Raw genomic sequence first — 20,756 nt, forward strand, 5'->3', positions numbered from 1 at the left:
ACAACGAGGTTCAAGCATCTCATTCTTTTAGTAATTTCATCCTTTATTTAATCAATTGATATCTGTGAGTTACCTAGTTAAGAATTTTTACATTTTCGAGATTTGAACTCGAATTAGATGGTCCGAAAATCTTATATATGTTTACTTATATTTTTAAAAGTTTGATTTCAGTGGGAGACCTTGTTGTAATTCTTTTATCTTTGAAAATCTTTGTAAAGTAATTTTTTCTGACTTGTTCAAATAAACAAAAGATGAAGTGATGAAAATGTTAACATCGTTTGAAACCAAAACTGAAAAGAAAACTCCACTCAATTTATGATAATATATGTGAATTTTCTATGATCATTACTACGTAGATTTTACTATTTATTTTTAAAAATTATCATATAATTATTCAATTTTTATCCAAACTATTCAAGACTCAAATCAAATTGTGCATTTAGGATTTGTTACCAACCAACCCAGAGTACCTAACAACAGAGTCTTCACCTACCCACTCACCCACCCACCCATGAACTTATACCTCTGCTCTTCTTCTTCAAGTGTTTCAACACAAAAACTAAGTCCAAATTTGAGTCACCAAAATCCTTCATTTGATTTGAGTACAATTTGGGAGATTTAAAGAAAATGTCCCTTACTGATTCAGTGCAGAACAAGCAGCTTGGTGTCATCACCTGTAAAGGTTGCATCTTTGAATACCCTTTATTTTTATTTTTTTTTCACTTTCTTCTTCTCTCTTGATCAAGAATCTGATTTTGAATGAACCCCATTTTGAGTTACATGTGTGTATCCATTCCATTCAGCTGCTGTGGCATGGGGACCTGGAGAACCAATGGTGATAGAGGAGGTGGAATTAAGTCCACCTCAGTCAATGGAGATTCGTGTTAAGGTTGTCTGTACTTCTCTCTGTCGTAGCGATGTCACTGCTTGGTTGTCACAGGTTTGATCTTTACTTTATCTCGATATATTCCCAATAGGTCAACTATGTGTTGCCAATTTTAGGATTGCATATACTAGGTGTTACTTAAATGTCAATAGAAAAATGCTGGATTGGAACTGTTGTAACTTGTCGTTTCATGAGCATAGAAGGAAATTTTATGCTATTGAAGTTCTAAAATTTGTTGATCATGATAAAGAGGAACTATTTCTGCAAATATAATATTGGGTGCTCAATATGGGGAACTTGGACCTTCATTTTTTTTTGATGACCATGGTGTCCGGCCAACTTGCGTGCACCTCGACTATTCCGCGGGATACCTTCCACCTCGTACTAGCAACATGTACTAGATAACTCAGTTCAGGAAGGCTAGGACAAGTGTGACGAATCACCTACTGGAGATGGTCTGCTTTCTTAGAGATATAGTGAGGGTTTTAGCTTAGAAAACTAGCAAGCTTATCAAGATAACAGTTTCATCTGAATCTCAATTGGGTTTCTGGAGAAAATAGTTTGATTCAATCTCATTGTGGGTTTTCCAAAGTAAAATCCTGAAGTTTTAGGGGGTGGAGGGTAGATGAGGGCATGTAAAACAGTAAAGGCTCAATCTTGGCCACTATTTTCACTTTATCTACTCTTTTTTGTCATTTTGGCAAGTTTTGTACTTCTTTTCTGAGGAGCCCACCAGGATTACTTTCTTATTATTCATGCCCGTTAGTGAAATTTGTTGTCATTTTCCAGGCTCAGGCTTCTATATATCCTCGGATATTTGGTCATGAAGCATCAGGGTCAGTTTTCTATACCCGCTCCTTCTATTTGAATGATAATGCTTCTTGTGTGTAATTTAAGTATGTATCCTGCTTCTGATAGAAGTCATTAAATGCATACTGAAAATTTTTAGAGATAATTCAGAGTTTTGGTACATGTCTTGAGGTGGTGATGCTTCTCCCCAAGGGACTAACGGTTACGTTGTGAGAAAGTATAAATGTAACTTTGTGTTGGAGTTGTCAATTTGTCAAACATGTAATGCTTTCATCTCTCGGTTTCATCACCCTAAGTGTCTTCATTGACTGACTCATCAGATGCTCTGTCCATAAGAAAAGCATTCTATCATAGACTGTGGCATCACTTAGTGTACCCCATAGAGTAAAATGAACATACTGCAAATTTCTGCTGCCACCTTGGAGTGCAACAGACGTGGTTGATGGATTCAATATTTTGTCATTTCTGAACAGAGAATCAAGCTTCATTCTTGTTACTCATTTTGCAGGATTGTTGAGAGTGTTGGGGAAGGAGTGACTGAATTTGTAGAAGGGGACCACGTGCTTACCTTATTTACTGGGGAATGCAGGAGTTGCAGACACTGTACCTCAGGCAAAAGCAACATTTGCCAAGTTCTTGGATTGAAACGAGATGGTGTTATGCATGGTGATCAAAAGACGCGGTTCTCTATAAAAGGAAAGCCAGTTTATCATTATTGTGCTGTTTCAAGTTTTAGTGAATACACAGTTGTACACTCTGGTTGTGCGGTCAAGGTTAGCCCGATTGCGCCTTTGGATAAAATCTGCCTTCTTAGTTGTGGAGCGGCAGCAGGTAATTTGTGGAATGCTGTTCAATTCAATCACAGCTGATCTTTTTATACTACTTTATTACTTTTAAGATTATTTTGCTCTTAAAAACTCTTGACCCAATGATGGAATTTGGCTACCCTTTCTGATGGAAATTGTTTTCTTCAATTCCTCATCATACATGTATGGTTTTACTTAACTGTAGATGCTAAACCCATTCACATCAAAGAGGATCTTTTTGAGATGAACAACAACTAGTATTCAACTTACTTTTGTTTGATCAAGAGTATTCTTACTTGATGGCAGCATAGACAGTCTTATCGTTAAAAATGTTTCTGTCAAAAGGTTAAATCCTTCCTTAGCTCTTAGATGTTACAGTCATTCTTAACATATTTATACTTGTATAACTTAGCAATCCATAATGTTAACTTGTTGTTCAGTACATTCCAAATGTAAGGACCTCATAATTGAAATGCAATTATCAGGTCTGGGTGCTGCTTGGAAGGTTGCAAACATCTCTGAAGGATCAAAGGTGGTCATTTTTGGTCTTGGGACTGTAGGACTTTCTGTAAGTACATTGATCCAAGCTGAAGAGTTAGCATAATATGGGCAAACTGTTTACCTGCAAAAACTTGACAATGATAAATAATAAAATGCTTAGATATCGTGTTAATAGGTTGCACAAGGTGCTAAGATGCGGGGAGCATCTCAGATTATTGGTGTGGATATGAGGCAAGAGAAATGCGAAAAAGGTATAACATGACAGACCTTTTACAGCAGTTGGAAAGTTGAAAAGTTTCCCAAGATTATTGATGTTCTTCCCTTCCTGTGCAGCAAAGTCTTTTGGAGTGACGGACTTTTTGAACCCAAATGATACTGACGAACCCATTCCACAGGTGTTTTACTTTTCATGAAATATACAACAAAAGCTTGTACATTAGTTTCTTTCTCCCAGCTAATTAGTCACAAGTCTTACCAATCATGTTAGCTGTCTTAAACAACATGGGAGCATTTCAACAACAGTTTCTACATCTCAGTATCACGCTAGTTAGGCCGACAATATGAATTTTCATAATCCAATTTTCTGTGTTTGGATATGTTTCGTTGAAATACACAATGATTTCTGGATTATCTAATGCTAGAAGTTTTCTGCATTTTCTAATTTCTATATGGTGCAATCTCCAAACAGATTAAAGACTTGTAGCAAATAGTAGACCTAATATAAGTTTTACCAATATGATTAATCTCTAATCCAACTAGTTGGTATCACCTGTATGGGTCTTTTGCTTCCTTAAAGACTACATTTGAGTGGCCGTTGGTCTATAAAGACAATTTCCTTCTAGGTGGTCTTAGGTCTGCTTGATGAGAAGAGAGAAATTAGTTCCATTATCAAGTGCAAGACGCCTCTCTCTAACCCAAATCGACCTAGACTAATACTCTCCCTTTTTAACTCCTGGTATCATACTTACAGATTGGTACATTGGAGATCAACATAGTACACGATCAGATCATCCTCTGCGTGTGCTACTTGCACATTCACTGGATGTGATAATTGTTTCAATCTTATATGAACACATTTCCATATAAACATCTGCTTTGTACAACACTCATTTTATGGAGGGTTGGCCATTAGAGACCCAGCATTCACTCTTCTTTAAATTGCTGGTCTTACTGATGTTCTGTTAAACTTTGTCTCTCACTTTGAGAAGTATGTTCGCATTGCATAACACTTCTGTAGTACTCCTCAATTTCAACATCATATTTTATTCTAATGTTTTATATCTTCGTCTATTGCACCATTCACTTAAACCATTGAGCTTATATTTGAATTGTCTCAATTTATGTACTGCAATCCCGTCTAACCTCACCTCAATTTCGTTCTTCTTATACGGGATAAATTTGCAGAGTACTTTTTAAATAGCATACAATATGGACTAGTTCTGTTCATTCTCAGGTTATGTGTTTCCCTCCATAAACTCCGAATACATTTTTCACTCCAGGTTATAAATCGCCTAACTGGTGGAGGTGCAGACTATGCATTTGAATGTATTGGAGATACAGGAATGGTTACCACTGCTTTACAGTCGTGTTGTGATGTAAGTATTAAGACCTCATTTCATGTACTCTTCGGTATCCTCAGGCATACATTTCTCTCTTTTTACCATCAATTTTCTGTCGTCTCCTATTCGTATTAGGGATGGGGCTTGACTGTCACACTTGGAGTACCCAAGCAGAAGCCGGAGGTAACAGCTCATTTTGGACTTCTTCTTAACGGTAGAACATTGACAGGATCTCTATTTGGAGGATGGAAACCGAAGTCTGAAATTCCTTCATTAGTTGAAATGTACCTAAAGAAGGTAGATTGTTGCACTGGTTTTCACAACTTGATGAAAAAACTTAAAACATCGCATTCATTTACTCCAAACGACTCTTCAACATTTGAATTCTAAGCCATTGTGAGGTTTTGCTTGCAGGAAATCGAGTTAGATGACTTGATCACACATAATCTGCCTTTCGAGGACATAAACACAGCTTTCGATCTGATGAAAAATGGGACTTGTTTGCGTTGCGTTATACACATGCCTGAAATAGAAGGTTTTCCAATGGCTGGCAACTAGTTGAAGTTATTTCATGCATTCTGTTACCCCAAACTATAAATAGCCAACCACAATGAACTACCAGAAATTTTGATGTTGTACTATGAGCGTCTTTCGGAAACAACCTTTCTACCTCCACGAGGTAGTGATAAGGTCTTGCGTACACTCTACTCTCTCTGTACCCCACCTAGTGGGATTTTACGGGGCATTTGTTGTTATGGTATAGTATAAGAAATCATTTTCCTACCTTCTGTTATTTTTTGAGAGGACAATTTGTAATATCAAAATGCATTTGACTGGTGAGAATTGAAATGCAATTATATGGTCTCGTAATATAACACCTTTTTTGTTTCATAAAAGTGGATTTTTCAACTGATAATTTATTTCATTATAAAAAACTTTGGATGAACAACTTTAGAGTGATTGATGTGTCTACAAGAATTGCCATACACACGAAATAAGTCTGCAAAGTGCAATTCTTAAGGATATACAAAAAGAAGTATGAAGTTTGTGAGATTGTAGCAAATCTTTAGGGTAAGAATAAATCTAAATCAACCGTATCAATTAAATAAATTGATTTTATTTAAATTTGATTTTAAACTTCAAAAAATTGATAACATTCTCTTTTATTTCATAAAAAATAAACTCAATAAAAATCAAACTAAACTTATAAATCATATATATATATATATAAAATTTATTAGCAAATACATATAAATCCAACTAGCTTCAACTTTTCTCTCTTTGATACCCTCTGCAGAAGCTGCGAGCATTTTCCATAGTGATTTTGAGTTCGAATTGGAGAAATAGTTTTAAAATATATCGTCAATGTCGACGGAGGAGGAAAACGCCATTGAGGCGGCGGCAGCGGCGCGAAGGGAGAGGCTGAGAGCCCTCAGAGAAGCTCAAGAACTTCTTCAAACCCCTGACGATGATGGTAACAAGACTAAAGAAGAGGAAGACGAAAAGTAAGCACTACCCGTTTGTTTATCCCTTTTTTTCTTAGCTAATTTGATGTTAATTGAAAAGTTGGTGTTACCGTCGATCCTGGGTTCTGCAAAGATACCTTGCATTCTAGCTTTCTAGTAGTCCGTAAAAGACAAATCCTTTCCTATTGGACCCGAATAGGAGTTGGAAGCCCTAGCTCACTTGTTGAGCTCGGTCTCCCCATTTGAGGTGGAAGCCTCCCCTCCCTTCCCTGAAGTAATTTTAGAAACAATAGACCTGAATAGAGCAGAATGGAGAGGTTTCAAGTCCCTTCTTTTGCTTCTGGCTTCGTATTTAGTGGTAACGATTCCAGTGCATAAGCTACTTTATAGATAGGGTGAGCAGCAAGCAGCCCACTGTAGAGGAAACTAAATCTGTCTGACTAATATGTGGAAAGGGGCAAGCCAAAACTGACTTCTGAACCAAGGGTCTATTGGAAACACTCTCTACTCCATAAAGGTAGGGGTAAGGTCTATGTACAGTCTTACACCCATTCTCCACAGATCCCACTTGTGAGATCTCATTGGGTATGTTGTTGTAGTGTATAGTGAATAGAGTAGGCGAATTGAGTTTACCAATAACTGACTTAGGACTAGTTTTGTCATAATATTGATTGGTTGATATATATTACAGTGATGTCCAAATGAAGTTCCGCAATTACTTGCCACATGACAAGCAGCTTCAAGAAGGCAAAGTCACTCCGCCAGTACTTCCAAAGTTCGAAGATCCTATTGCGACTCTACCTCCTCCAGAAGAGAAGAAAGAGGTGCTTCAGTGATTGCACTATTTATTTCCTTCTGTTTTCTTCCTCATTCATATTAGTTGTGTTTACTGTCTTGACTTTTCTTTGGTTAATTTTTATCAGGATCCATTTCTAAATATTGTCCCCAAGAAGCCAAATTGGGACCTGCGACGGGATGTGCAAAAGAAACTTGACAAGCTTGAGAAACGTACCATGAAGGCACTCACTCAACTTATGGGTACGTCTTTTCTGCTTATGATTTGTTTGTGTGTTATTTGACTCTCAAGTATGTAATGGCCTTGTTCCATAGAATTTGTTAAAAGTAATTTAAATTGAAAAAGAAAAATCATGTGATTACATTTTCATCTCTTGAAGAAAGTCTTAGCTGAGATTGTTCCTTGAGTTTGTTCCTTGTACTTCTGTTGTTTGTAAGAGTAAGAACATCTGACTGGACATGACACAAATAACTATTCCAATATATATCTTCCTTCATAAAAAAACTCTTATGATGGCCCATTTGTACCCCCAGTAGGTTTACTTGCAGCGGTTGGGACTGTGCTTTAGGCAAGCTATTAAATGCACCACTTGGATGCTCCTTTGTGAGTTGAGAGAACTTCATTAGCACTGATCTGTGAAGTTGTTCTGACAGTAGACTCTTAATAAACATTACATACAGAAATAAATAAGGAATAGGACTGACATGCTCTTATAGCTATACGTATGTCATGACATATTTACGTGCACAAGTTCTAAGGATACCTGTGCTATGTTATGTATTTTCAACTTATGTGTCAAAAGTCTATTTTTTCTTAAACTCCATCCTCAATTAAACACTTGAGGAGTATGTCATTTCAATTTTTATTTTTTTTTAGGAATTTGGTATAGCTATAAATTTATCCGGAAATCTAACAATTGGTTCAAGTAAGTTCGGTTCAATAGGCTTGGCCAGTTTCTAAAGTTTTTTTAACGTTCCTAGATAGTGCTGCATATGGTTACTCCGTATTTTTTAGTCTTTTGGCTCCTTCAATGTTGGGCACTGTGGTTTCCATCTATATTGATGACACTTTCTGTGTTGATCCACTTTTGATTCACCTCCATTGTGCTCCGCTATTTTCAATCAGTGTCTATGATGCCAGCCTTTTGGTGCTCTGAATCTTGAAAATGGGCTACGCCTTTGGTCCCACTTATTTTTCTAGGGTTATAGCTCATTAGGTAACTGTGGATCATTTAGTAAGATCTTCTTCTAATCAAATTGGGTTTCCTTGGAGCCTTTCTCTTCTAAGCCTGGTTGTGAGTTGTGACCCCCCTAATTGTTTCCAAGTTATATAGCTTTTTTTTTTTATGAATAAAAGTAATTTATTACTAATATCTTAGTACCACGCTGGTACTAAGCGAGTACAAAAAGAAAGCTGGATAGAATCCTTAGTAGCCGCAAGGATTCCCAGAAAATCAGCTTCAGTGCAAGAAAATGTAACTATTAACACAAACAATAATCTTTTAAACAAAAGAATGGAGAAAGCTGTAGTTAAGTTATACTCATCAAATCATGTCAATCAAGCTAGAAAAATATTTTAAGGAATGTAGATCTATATTTTAAAGTATTTTTTTGCTAGTCCTAATCTCTGATGTTTAGTCATAACAATTTCTTAACCATTACTGTATCACTTTGTTTTATATTATTACATAGTTATGAGCTCTTAATGACAGAGCCCATCGGTGAAGAGCCAAAAAAATGCATTTTTTGCTCAACCTAGACTTAGTGAGATTTATGGTGTAAACGTGCTTTAAGCGGGCCTTTCAACAATATTGTCTGCATGTGATCCTGATGATAGCAAAAAGAATAGAATTGTGGCATTAATTTTGCACTCCACGTTCTGCCAATACATCTTATTCTTTAGCACCTGTGGAGGATTGAATACCTATCACTACGTGTTTAGGCAAGTCAGCTTTCTACTTCAAGTCTAGCAAACATTTGGCCTAGATTGAAGTGCTGTAGTTGTATCAGACAAGAGCGCATGTCCAGTTGGAGCCACTATTGACTTTAGAGATGCCATATGAAACCAATAAAGAATTAACATTGACTAATCCAAATAATTCTGGAATACTCTCCCTTGCTTTACTTTATTCCTTTGTATATTAGAAGTTAAAGGGAAATCTTAGTATTCTAGTTGATTGGGTCGTAGGGGTCGATCCCTACTTAGTAATTCCATCCCAGATTTCCCCATTTCCCTGTTCAATTTTCTTAAAAACAAAAGTGTGATCAAGAAAATGCATTTGGCAGCCCCCAAGGCCTAGCTCGAGTGGCAAAAGTGGAGGATTTGTGGCTTAGGTAGCAGGTTCAAGCCCCACATAATGCAAAGTGAAGTCCGGTTTTAAGTGGAGAAGGGTAGAGCGGTGGGTTCATTATCCACCGAGTTTAGAAGGCTGTGATTGATCCAAAGGGCGGATGATAGACGGATTTCTCGGTTATAAAAAAAAAATGCATCTTTGGCAGATTATGGAATAGTTTTCTTGAGAATCTAACCTGGAATGCTTTTAATCTTATCTTGATCTTTTACCTAGGTTTGAAGGTCTATTAATTCTTTTTCTTTTTTAAATGAATAAGATTGAAGTATATTATTTTATTGATTTTGAGGCAATATGTTTCATGTGTTAGTTTTGTCCCAGCTACCCAACTTCGAATTTTTCTTGACTTGTCTACATTGATATTTTGTAGAGGAAGAAGAAAAGAAGAGGAAAATAGCTGAAGAAGAGGATACTGAAAATGGTGGAGATTAGATAGATCTGCACCAATAATACAATACATTGTGGTTTTGGACAAGTGCTGTATGAGTATTATATTTATTACATCTAGTCTTTTTGACTGTGAGACGTTGTAGCGAGTGTTGTTAAAAATATGAATACAGGTTAAATGTCCAGAATATATTCGTAAACTTTTGCCAAATACGAGAATTGTCTGATCTTTTTTATATACTGGTTATACTAAGAGAAAATAAACTAGCCTCTCAACATTTGTAGATGCTAAGAATTGTATGCTTCGTCCCCGTTGGGACACTTATTATGTCCTTTTGGTTCCCTCGAAGAAATAGCTTATGTACATACTAGGTAAATACTTACTGGCTATACTGACCTTGACCAACATGGTAGTATCATTCACGACTTATTTTAGTTAAGACTAAAGTTTCAATAACTCTTTTATTATTCAAATTGACGATATCCATAGGCTGGCTGAATCTTGAATTAGCCAAACTAATCATAAACTTCCTAAATAGGCAGATGAAGAGAAGTGGAAACCATTTTTGGCTTCCGTTCAAAGGAAAACAAAAAGAATGGGGGAGTTTGTCAGACAGCCATGAGACCATCTCAGGCCTGAGATCAGGTCTAAGAACGATCATCTACTGCAACCACAGCTCGAGGAGCCATGGATGACTGTTAATCACGCTCTGGTCGCATGGCAGATGAAGAGAAGTGGAAACCATTTTTGGCTTCCGTTCAAAAGGAAAACAAAAAGACAGCCATGAGACCATCTTAGGCTCGAGATCAGGTCTAAGAACGATCATCTACTGCAACCACAACTCAAGGAGCCATGGATGACTGTTAATCACGCTCTGATCACATGGCAGATGAAGAGAAGTGGAAATCATTTTTGGCTTCCGTTCAAAAGGAAAACAAAAAGAATGAGGGAGTCTGTCAGACAGCCATGAGACCATCTTAGGCCTGAGATCAGGTCTAAGAACGATCATCTACTGCTACCACAGCTCGAGGAGCTATGGAAGGCTGTTAATCACGCTCTGGTCACATGGCCATGCTTCATCAACCAGACTTGGAATCTTGTCTACTTAGAAATCAAGGATTCAGTGGTACGAGCCTATAGAACAGATCCTGTTCAAGTAAGGTCGTGACATATGCTACTGGTATGAAACCTCAATACTTGCAAGATGCTAAAAATTGTATGCACCTCGACCGAACAGCGTAGAAAAAAAAAAGAATGGGAGTCTGTCAGACAGTCATGAGACCATCTTAGGCCTGAGATCAAGTCTAAGAACGATCATCTACTGCATCCACAGCTCGAGAAGCTATGGAAGGCTGTTAATCACGCTCTAGTCACATGGCCATGCTTCATCAACCAGACTTGGATTCCTGTCTCCTTAGAATTTAAGGATACAGTGGTACGAGCCTATAGAACAGATCCTGTTCAAGTAAGGTCGTGACCATTGATTGTGGATAGAGTATTATAACGCTAGAGTCTATGTGCTGCACTGCCGATGTGGGAACAATATATTGGCCCCTGACACACCTACGCCGACTACTACGCAATATCTCAAAGGCTAAAGTGCAATAAAAGTAATAAAATTTATGTCGTATTTCAGTTTTTGATTTGTTATAGAAAAGATAACAATTACGCATTAATTTATATTTTTAACGTGTGGACAGTTAATTTCTTAGTAACCGTTCTAATTCCCAGTAGGAAAAACTCCATAGCAGTTGCCATGAACTCCATAATAAATTAGGAAAGAAAATATAAAAATTGGGAAATTTCCTATCCCGAGTCATTAAAAGGAAAACCAAAAGAAAAATAGGAAAACAATACCCATTCCTAATTAGCGAAGGAAACAAGAACTCTCTCCCTATAAATTCACTTGTAAAGCCTCATAGTTTCTCACTCAATTCAATCTTTCAGTAGAGTCTGTAAATAATGGCTCCAATCAAAGTGACAGTAATTAATTCAGAGGAACGCCTCACAATGCTCTCAGAGTTTATAAAATCAATAGCATTCAAGAGACAACAGATAACAAAAGTATTCCAAAAGGGGGATGAAGTTGAAGTGGCAAGTCAAGTATATGGCTTCATAGGTTCTTACTACCATGCAACTATTCTTTCTCCCGTTGGCGCTTACCATTACAAAATTAAGTATAAAACTCTGTTGACTGATGATGAATCCGCGCCACTTGAAGAGATGGTCAGTGCGGCAGTGATCCGCCCTGTTCCCCCTCATCAACATGAAACAATGTCAGAAAACGGATTCCATCTGTACGATATGGTTGATGTGTTTGCTAACGATGGATGGTGGTTTGGATTTATCAGTGGGAAAATCGGAGAAGAGTACTATGTCTACTTCCCTACAACTGCAGATAACATTGCATATCCTCGTCACGTGTTGAGATTTCATCAAGAATGGTCAAATGGCAAGTGGATGTTTCTTCCAAGACGATGAAAGATTTTCGATTTGCACTGATAATGATTTACCGTAATGTGATATGAATTTACTGAATATTTCTCCTTTATGTTAAGAAGAATAATTCAAGTTTAGTCCCAAAAGATTTCTATCGAGGAAATAGTGGATGAAATATTTTGTAGTTTATAGTGAGAAACAAGAATCTATGATTTGTTACTTTGTTTTTAGCCTGAATTGAGCTATATAGGGATGCATTTATGCTCAAGAATTTAGTTATAAGGTACTCCTTGTATCCCTATTTACTTGTCTATATTTCCTTTTATATATGTCCATATTTAGTTGTCCATTTTAATAAATTAAGAAAACACAACAATTTTTTTCCTAATATGCGCTTATTTAATTCTAGAAAATTTCTAGTACTACTAAGTTTTAATGTATGCTTTTTGGAACCAGAAAGTATATTTATTATACTTGAAGAATTGTATAATCTTTCAAGTTAAGGATAAAATTGTAATTAACCTATGATAATAATTGCTGCCTTAATATGTGTGTCATTTCTAAAGTGGATAAATAAATAGGGACAGAGGGAGTAGTTCATAAGCGAGTATAACTAGCCCCGTAATATTCGTAGATGCTGAAAATTGTATGCTTGGACCTGTTGAGATACATAGCATGTCCTTTTGGTTCATCTCAGCTTAATACTTGCTCGCTATACTGACCTTGACCAACATGATAGTATCATCACGATTTCTCTAACTCCGTTAAAAGTCAAGTATCATCACGAGCACGAGAACAAAAAGAAGGTGAGTCTGTCAGACAGCCATGGGACCATCCTAGACCTGAAATCAGATCCAAGAACGATCATCTACTGCAATCACAGCTCGAGAAGCCATGGATGGTTGTTAATCACGCTCTGATCACATGACCATGCTTCATCAACCAGACTTGGAAACCTGTCTCCTTAGAAATCAAGGATTCAGTGGTACGAGCCTATAGAACAGATCCTGTTCAAGTAAGGTCGTGTCATGTGCTACTGGTATGAATCTTCATATAGCTACAGTTTATGTGTTGCAGGGCCGATATGGGAACAATATGTTGGCCCCTGACACAGCTTCGCTGACTATTATGCAAATTCTAAGGCTCAACAATAAAATTTGTGTCAGATTTCAGTTTTTGATTCATTATACAAAAAAATAATAATTATTCACTAATTTATTTTAATGTGTAGATAATTATATTCGTAGAAATTATTCCAATTCTCATAGAAACCGAGGTTTTGTTTCGGATTAAAAGTGAGACACAAGTATTTCGTATCTCGAAGAAGAATAGAAAAAAAAGACAAGTGTCTCGTATTTCTTAATATAATTTTTTCTGCTTATAAAAGATAATATTAGCCCTTTTTCTACTTATTACTAGATCTCCTATTATATTCATAACTACTTAGGATAAACATAAATAATTTTTAGTAACCATAAGGAACTCCCAAATAACTCCTAATAACTAAAAGTAATGCTCAAAGCTCCATGGGTTAAACCTTCAAGAATTTCAAAAGATGCATATTATTGTCTTCTCCTATCTTTCTTCGCTTCTTCCTCCTTGAATAAGTACGGCACGCGCCTTATCAAATTCCCAGTGGGAAAAATTCCATCACAGTGTTTCCTCATGTGCCATATTTCAAGTCCATAAGTTATGAAATAAAAAAAAATATATAAAAATTAAAAATTGTCATTAAAGGAAAACCAAAACTAAACAGGAAAACAATACCCATTCCTAATTAGCGAAGGAAACAAGAATTCCCTGCCTATAAATTCACTTGTAAAGCCTCATAGTTTCTCATTCAATTCAATCTTCAGTAGAGTCTGAAAATAATGGCTCCAATCAAAGTGACAGTAATTAATTCAGAGGAACGCCACACAATGCTCTCAGACTATATAAAATCAATAGCATTCAAGAGACAACAGATAACAAAAGTATTCCAAAAGGGCGATGAAGTTGAAGTGGCAAGTCAAGTATATGGCTTCATAGGTTCTTACTACCATGCAACTATTCTTTCTCCAGTTGGTGCTTATCATTATAAAATCAAGTACAAGACTCTGTTGATTGATGATGAATCCGCGCCACTGGAAGAGATGGTCAGTGCAGCAGTGATCCGCCCTGTTCCACCTCATCAAGATGAAACAATGTCAGAAAACAGATTCCGTCTGTACGATATGGTTGATGTGTTTGCCAACGATGGATGGTGGTTTGGATTTATCAGTGGGAAAATTGGAGAAGAGTACTATGTCTACTTCCCTACAACTGCAGATAACATTGCATACCCTCGCGATGTATTGAGATTTCATCAAGAATGGTCAAATGGCAAATGGATATTTCTTCCAAGACGATGAAAGATTTTCGATTTGCACTGATAATGATTTACAGTAATGTGATATGAATGTACTGAATCTATGATTTGTTACTTTGTTTTTAGCCTTGAATTGAGCTATATAGAGATGCATTTATGTTCTGTAGTAACAAATTAAACGCCTAAATTCAGTTTTATGTCTACTGAATTGAAGATATTCACTAGTAACTTTGAGAATTGATCAGTCAATAATGAGACAGCAACAGAAACAAGAAAACTGAACCAATATACTCTTCATGTTGTTGAATCCCCTGATGTGAAGTCTTCAATAAATCGTCTTATGTTTTTTTATATATATAGCTACAATCAGAAACTGAAAAAAGAAAAAAAAGGGCAAGAATGAAAGTGAGTGGATCAATCAGAGTTGGAAATCTTATGGCAACATCTAATCTTTTTGACTGTGAGACGTAGTGGTGAATGTTATGAAGATTATGAATACATGTTAAATGTCCAGGATATATTCGTAAACTTTTGCTAAATACGAGAATTATTCAGATCAATTTTATATACAGCCTATACTAATAGAGTATAACTATAGCCCCTTAACATTCGTAGTTGCTGAAAATTGTATGCACCTCGAAGAAACAGCTTATGTACTAGCTAAATACTTGCAAGATGCTAAAAATTGTAGCGTAGAAAAAAGAAAGAATGGGAGTCTGTCAGACAGCCATGAGACCATCTTAGGCCTGAGATCAAGTCTAAGAACGATCATCTACTGCATCCGCAGCTCGAGAAGCTATGGAAGGCTGTTAATCACGCTCTAGTCACATGGCCATGCTTCATCAACCAGACTTGGATTCCTGTCTCCTTAGAATTTAAGGATACAGTGGTACGAGCCTATAGAACAGATCCTGTTCAAGTAAGGTCGTGACATGTGCTACTGGTACGAAGCCTCATAAATCTGGAGTTTATGTGTTGCACTACCGATGTGGGAATAATATGTTGGCCCCTGACACAGCTTCGCTGACTATTATGCAAATCTCTAAGGCTCAAATACAATAAAATTTGTGTTAGATTTTGAAGTTTTTGATGCATTATACAAAAAATAATAATTATTCACTAATTAATTTTAAGGTGTAGACAATTATATTCGTAGAAATTATTCCAATTCTCATAGAAATCGAGGTTTTATATCGGATAAAAATAACATAAAATACAAAGTGAGACACAAGTATCTCGTATCTCGAAGAAGAATAGAAAAAAAAAAAAGACAAGTATCTCTTAAAACAATTTTTTCTGCTTATTAATATTAGCCCTGTCCACTTATTACTAGATCTCTTATTATATACATAACTACTTTATAACTATTTAGGATAAGCATAAATAACCTTTAGTAACCATAACGAACTTCCAAATAACTCCTAATAACTGTAAGTAACCGTGTTGAGATTTTATCAAGAATGGTCAAATGGCAAATGGATATTTCTTCCAAGATAATGAAAGACTTTCTATTTGCACTGATAATGATTTACAGTAATGTGATATGAAGTTACTGAATCTTCGTCCTTTATGTTAAGAAGAATAATTCAAAGTTTAGTCCCAAAAGATTTCTATCGAGGAAATAGTGGATGAAACATTTTGTACTTTATAGTGAGATTTGGAAATCTTATGGAAAATAATTCATCGCGAAGCTCGTCGAGAATTCTCGAAAGCTTGAGGCGTGTCAAGGCAACATTAATATTTGAATTAGAAGTAATGATCAATCTGTGGAAGTAATGGTTTACTCAAATTTTAGCATTGTTGTAACAAAAGAGCACGATTTCCAATTAGGTCTCGTTCTTTCTTTAGGAAAAGAAAAAGAATTATAATGTGTAACGATCAGTCACATGGTAAATAAAGGATACACTGGTCCGAGCTTATAAAACAAATTTTGTTCAAGTAAGATTGTGCCTATGGTTAGTGAATAGACAATTATAACGTCGGAGCTTATTTGTTGCGCACCCGATGTGGGAGTAAATATTAGTAATATATTGGCATGTCACACAAACTATACAATCTCCAATTCTAAACTATTATTGAAGAAAAAGTAACTCTACTTTTATCAAACAAAGATACTTTAGTAAACTATACCTTAGAATTATTTTTTCTTTAATTAACTTGAAAAAAAGAAGATAAAACTAAAGTTATAATATACATTTTTACTGGGACACGGCGAGTAATTTGTTTTGATGTGAAGACCATCAATTTCGTAGAAACCATCCCAAATCCCAATAGCATAAACTTTTTGACGTTTTTCCGCGTTAATAACTTGTATGGTCATTTAATTATAACAAATTATGTAGCAGAAGTCATTATTGTTTATAAAAATGAGAAAGATAAGCATATCATAAACCCATAAAGGAAGGAAGTATCTGTTTTTTTGGTAAAGCTAGTTTAGGTTACGTTGAACGATTTTTTGTTTTGGTAAAATTAATTTAAGTTATGTTGAACGAATTTTTGGTAAAACTAGTTTAAGTTACATTGAACGACTTTTTTTGGTAAACTAGTTTAAGTTACGTTGAACGACTTGTTTTGGTAAAACTAGTTTAAGTTAAGTTGAACGACTTTTTGGTGAAACTTGTAATTTGAACGATTATTTGGTAAAACTAGTATAAGTTGAATGACTTCTTTTTTTTTTGGTAAAACTAGTATAAGTTGAACTACTATTTTGGTAAAACTAATATAAGTTATGATGAATGGCTTTTTGGTAAAACTATTTTAACTTGAACGAATTTTTGGTGAAACTAGTAAGTTGAAAGATTCTTTGATAAGCCTAATTTAAGTTGCAAGATATTTTGGTGAAACTAGTAAGTTGAACGATTTTTTGATAAAACCAATTCAAGTTGAACGATTTTTTTTTATAAAATAGTAAGTTGACCGATTTTTTGATAAAATCAATTTAAGTTGAACGATTTTTTTGATAAAATAGGTAAGTTCACCGACTTTTTGATAAAACCAGTTTAAGTTGAACGATTTTTTTGATAAAATAGTAAGTTCACCGACTTTTTGATAAAACCATTTTAAGTTGAACAATTTTTTTGTTAAAATAGTAAGTTGAACGATTTTTTGATAAAACCAGTTTAAGTTGAACTATTTTTTTTTTGATAAAATAGTAGGTTGACCGATTTTTTGATAAAACTAGTAAGTTGAACGATTTTTTTTGTGATAAAATAGTAAGTTGGCCGCTTTTTTGATAAAACCAGTTTAAGTTGAAATTTTTTTCCCATAAAATAGTAAGTTGACCGATTTTTTGATAAAAACAAGTAAGTTGAACGATTTTTTGATAAAACTAGAAAGTTTAAGCATATGTTGGTTAGTTGAACGTTTTTTAATTTGGTAAAACTAATTTAAGTTGAATGACTTTTTACTAAAACTCGTAAGTTGGACGTTTTTTAAATTGGTAAAACCAATTTAAATTGAATGACTTTTTGCTAAAACTCGTAAGTTGAACGATAGTTTGATAAAACTAAAAAGTGTAAATTATCATAAATGGAAAACAAAAGAAAATAGGAAAATAATCCACATTAATCACCAAAGGTAACATAATTCTCTGCCTATAAATTGACTTGCAAAGCCTCACTTTTCATTCAATTGAATCAATCTTCACTACTACTCTCAAAATGGCCCTAACCAATTCATGGCAACTCCACCAATCAAAAATGGAAAAGCTCATAAACGAAATAGATTCGATAATAATGGAGACACAACAAATAACAAAACAGTTCCAAAAGGGCGAAGAAGTTGAAGTGGCAAGTCACAAAGTAGGCTTCATAGGTTCTTACTACGAAGCAACTATTGTTTCTATGGAGGACGCTAATCATTACAGAGTCAAGTACAAAACTCTGTTGACTGACGATCAGTCTGCACCTCTAGAAGAGCTTGTCCCTATAGGCCATGTCCGCCCTGTTCCACCTCATCAACTTGAAACAATGTCAGAAAATAGATTTCGTCAATACGATAAGGTTGATGTGTTTTCCAATGATGGATGGTGGTTTGGATTTATTAGTGGGATAATTGAAGAAAATTGCTATATCCATTTCCCTACAACTGGACAGGAAGTTGCATATCCTTCTCACGCGTTGAGATTTCATCAAGAATGGTCTAATGATGATTGGGAAACCTAAAATGACAAGGAAGGATTTTCGATTTATGCTGATCTTGATTTCATGAAATTCTTGATTAATTTACCGTACTAAGATAGGAATGCGATTCAATTTTAGTTTCATATTGTAATATTGCTGATTAAAACTTTTCATATGCTAAACATGTATTTTCTATCCTTAAAATGTGGTATTTTATGTTATTAAATTCTTTACATTTTTGCTTTTCTAAGGTAGCTCGAATTCAAACATAAATGTACACAAATTCATGATATTTTAAAAATATAATCGTAAAATTACTAGTCACTCCAAAATGATAATGTAGATCGACGCAAAGTGATATGAAACAAGATAATCTAAGGTAAATATTTTCATTCATACGTGAGAAAAATGAAAAAAATCATATTTATATTTCATTATGAAAAATAATTTTGTTTAAATATTGCTTGTACTTATATTTCACAAACTTCGTGTGGGAAAAATCGATAGATTCACTACTTCAGCGCCGTTATCGGACATTGCAGGTTGAGCATCTATTTCTCGTCCGCTTTCTACCATTGCTACTTACTCGATGGACAAACTCAAGGAACGAAAAACCATAATGTACCTAATATTCAATTAGCTAACGAAATATGCATATCATTTATTAATAGTCTATATTTTATACCTGTAAACACAAAGAAAAGAAATTTTAAAAATGCAGTCCAAGCAAGGACAAAAAAAAAGGAGGAGAATTTGGTCATTTCGGAGTAGATGAGAAGAAAAGAACCTACTTTGACTTTGTCAATTAACCCCGACAAGTGTTAGTAGTTAAATTTTAAACTCAATATTTATACATTTTTGATATTTTCTTAATATAGAATTCGAGTAAAAAATACTGGGTTCGACCGAATCCGTACCCAGGCTTCCAGGCCTGATTCCTAGTAGGAAGAACTCTACACAATTTTTTTCACCTTGCAATAGCTCAAGTACCTAATAAATTAGGAAAGTAAGAAAATATTCTGACAAATTAAAAATATAAAAATTGGAACTACCTATTTCGAGTCATTCCAAAGAAAAAGAATATAAGTATATATATTTATATATATATAGGTGTGAAGAACTCAAATGATCACAATGCAGTTTCAAAGCTAAAAATTTGCTGCAGCTACCCGACATTGAAACTTTCTTGAAAATGGTGGAGATTAAATGGATGTGCACCAGTAATTCAAAACATTATGGTTTTGGATAAGGCCGTATGAGTATTATGTTTATTACATCTAATCTTTTTGACTATGAGACGTTGTGGTGAGTGTTATGAAGATTATGAATACATGTTAAATGTCCAGGATACACTCGTAAGCTTTTGCTAAATACGAGAATTATTCAGATCAATTTTATATACAGCCTATACTAATAGAGTATAACTATAGCCCCTTAACATTCGTAGTTGCTGAAAATTGTATGCACCTCGAAGAAACAGCTTATGTACTAGCTAAATACTTGCAAGATGCTAAAAATTGTAGCGTAGAAAAAAAAAAGAATGGGAGTCTGTCAGACAGCCATTAGACCATCTTAGGCCTGAGATCAAGTCTAAGAACGATCATCTACTGCATCCGCAGCTCGAGAAGCTATGGAAGGCTGTTAATCACGCTCTAGTCACATGGCCATGCTTCATCAACCAGACTTGGATTCCTGTCTCCTTAGAATTTAAGGATACAGTGGTACGAGCCTATAGAACAGATCCTGTTCAAGTAAGGTCGTGACATGTGCTACTGGTACGAAGCCTCATAAATCTGGAGTTTATGTGTTGCACTACCGATGTGGGAATAATATGTTGGCCCCTGACACAGCTTCGCTGACTATTATGCAAATCTCTAAGGCTCAAATACAATAAAATTTGTGTTAGATTTTGAAGTTTTTGATGCATTATACAAAAAATAATAATTATTCACTAATTAATTTTAAGGTGTAGACAATTATATTCGTAGAAATTATTCCAATTCTCATAGAAATCGAGGTTTTATATCGGATAAAAATAACATAAAATACAAAGTGAGACACAAGTATCTCGTATCTCGAAGAAGAATAGAAAAAAAAAAAAGACAAGTATCTCTTAAAACAATTTTTTCTGCTTATTAATATTAGCCCTGTCCACTTATTACTAGATCTCTTATTATATACATAACTACTTTATAACTATTTAGGATAAGCATAAATAACCTTTAGTAACCATAACGAACTTCCAAATAACTCCTAATAACTGTAAGTAACCGTGTTGAGATTTTAT

The 20,756-nt window shown here is 35.0% G+C and overlaps 5 protein-coding genes and 5 non-coding genes across 10 annotated transcripts; 5 read left to right on the forward strand and 5 right to left on the reverse strand.

The window, feature by feature from the left end:
- The first annotated feature begins 427 nt into the window (after nt 1-427).
- Nucleotides 428-5,439, forward strand: LOC107021143 (alcohol dehydrogenase-like 6). The gene is made up of 10 exons (XM_015221746.2): nt 428-682; nt 804-940; nt 1,676-1,722; nt 2,205-2,527; nt 2,988-3,070; nt 3,179-3,254; nt 3,337-3,398; nt 4,503-4,598; nt 4,698-4,859; nt 4,977-5,439. Exons 1-10 carry the CDS (start codon nt 628-630, stop codon nt 5,118-5,120), a joined length of 1,185 nt encoding a protein of 394 aa, XP_015077232.1. The 5' UTR covers nt 428-627; the 3' UTR covers nt 5,121-5,439.
- Nucleotides 5,440-5,805: 366 nt separating this feature from the next.
- Nucleotides 5,806-9,825, forward strand: LOC107021545 (coiled-coil domain-containing protein 12). The gene is made up of 4 exons (XM_015222229.2): nt 5,806-6,067; nt 6,720-6,852; nt 6,952-7,066; nt 9,545-9,825. The coding sequence occupies exons 1-4, from the start codon at nt 5,928-5,930 to the stop codon at nt 9,604-9,606; spliced, it is 450 nt and encodes a 149-aa protein (XP_015077715.1). The 5' UTR covers nt 5,806-5,927; the 3' UTR covers nt 9,607-9,825.
- A 687-nt stretch (nt 9,826-10,512) lies between these two features.
- LOC114077699 lies at nt 10,513-10,728 on the reverse strand. Its single transcript, XR_003579072.1, has one exon. It is a non-coding gene; the product is annotated as a small nucleolar RNA U3 (small nucleolar RNA).
- Nucleotides 10,729-10,821: 93 nt separating this feature from the next.
- On the reverse strand, nt 10,822-11,037 carry LOC114077698. The gene has a single exon (XR_003579071.1). It is a non-coding gene; the product is annotated as a small nucleolar RNA U3 (small nucleolar RNA).
- Nucleotides 11,038-11,524: 487 nt separating this feature from the next.
- Nucleotides 11,525-12,229, forward strand: LOC114077536 (DUF724 domain-containing protein 6-like). Its single transcript, XM_027917569.1, has one exon. The coding sequence runs from the start codon at nt 11,525-11,527 to the stop codon at nt 12,041-12,043; it is 519 nt and encodes a 172-aa protein (XP_027773370.1). The 3' UTR covers nt 12,044-12,229.
- A 581-nt stretch (nt 12,230-12,810) lies between these two features.
- On the reverse strand, nt 12,811-13,026 carry LOC114077701. The gene has a single exon (XR_003579074.1). It is a non-coding gene; the product is annotated as a small nucleolar RNA U3 (small nucleolar RNA).
- An 846-nt stretch (nt 13,027-13,872) lies between these two features.
- LOC114077560 (DUF724 domain-containing protein 3-like) lies at nt 13,873-14,412 on the forward strand. Its single transcript, XM_027917691.1, has one exon. The coding sequence runs from the start codon at nt 13,873-13,875 to the stop codon at nt 14,389-14,391; it is 519 nt and encodes a 172-aa protein (XP_027773492.1). The 3' UTR covers nt 14,392-14,412.
- A 649-nt stretch (nt 14,413-15,061) lies between these two features.
- LOC114077697 lies at nt 15,062-15,277 on the reverse strand. The gene has a single exon (XR_003579070.1). It is a non-coding gene; the product is annotated as a small nucleolar RNA U3 (small nucleolar RNA).
- Nucleotides 15,278-18,007: 2,730 nt separating this feature from the next.
- Nucleotides 18,008-18,540, forward strand: LOC114077643 (DUF724 domain-containing protein 3-like). Its single transcript, XM_027917962.1, has one exon. The coding sequence runs from the start codon at nt 18,008-18,010 to the stop codon at nt 18,509-18,511; it is 504 nt and encodes a 167-aa protein (XP_027773763.1). The 3' UTR covers nt 18,512-18,540.
- A 1,474-nt stretch (nt 18,541-20,014) lies between these two features.
- Nucleotides 20,015-20,230, reverse strand: LOC114077700. Its single transcript, XR_003579073.1, has one exon. It is a non-coding gene; the product is annotated as a small nucleolar RNA U3 (small nucleolar RNA).
- Between the last annotated feature and the right edge of the window lie 526 nt (nt 20,231-20,756).

Source organism: Solanum pennellii, chromosome 6 (assembly GCF_001406875.1).
Source record: "Solanum pennellii chromosome 6, SPENNV200".
Classification (NCBI taxonomy): domain Eukaryota; kingdom Viridiplantae; phylum Streptophyta; class Magnoliopsida; order Solanales; family Solanaceae; genus Solanum; species Solanum pennellii.

Coding starts and splice junctions, on each gene's coding strand:
- LOC114077536 (XM_027917569.1), top strand. CDS start 11,525: ATGGCTCCAATCAAAGTGACAGTAATTAATTCAGAGGAACGCCTCACA.
- LOC114077643 (XM_027917962.1), top strand. CDS start 18,008: ATGGCCCTAACCAATTCATGGCAACTCCACCAATCAAAAATGGAAAAG.
- LOC107021143 (XM_015221746.2), top strand. CDS start 628: ATGTCCCTTACTGATTCAGTGCAGAACAAGCAGCTTGGTGTCATCACC. Junction 3,255..3,336: donor GCAAGAGAAATGCGAAAAAG/GTATAACATGAC, acceptor CTTCCTGTGCAG/CAAAGTCTTTTGGAGTGACG. Junction 3,399..4,502: donor CTGACGAACCCATTCCACAG/GTGTTTTACTTT, acceptor TTTTCACTCCAG/GTTATAAATCGCCTAACTGG.
- LOC107021545 (XM_015222229.2), top strand. CDS start 5,928: ATGTCGACGGAGGAGGAAAACGCCATTGAGGCGGCGGCAGCGGCGCGA. Junction 6,068..6,719: donor AAAGAAGAGGAAGACGAAAA/GTAAGCACTACC, acceptor TATATATTACAG/TGATGTCCAAATGAAGTTCC. Junction 6,853..6,951: donor CTCCAGAAGAGAAGAAAGAG/GTGCTTCAGTGA, acceptor AATTTTTATCAG/GATCCATTTCTAAATATTGT.
- LOC114077560 (XM_027917691.1), top strand. CDS start 13,873: ATGGCTCCAATCAAAGTGACAGTAATTAATTCAGAGGAACGCCACACA.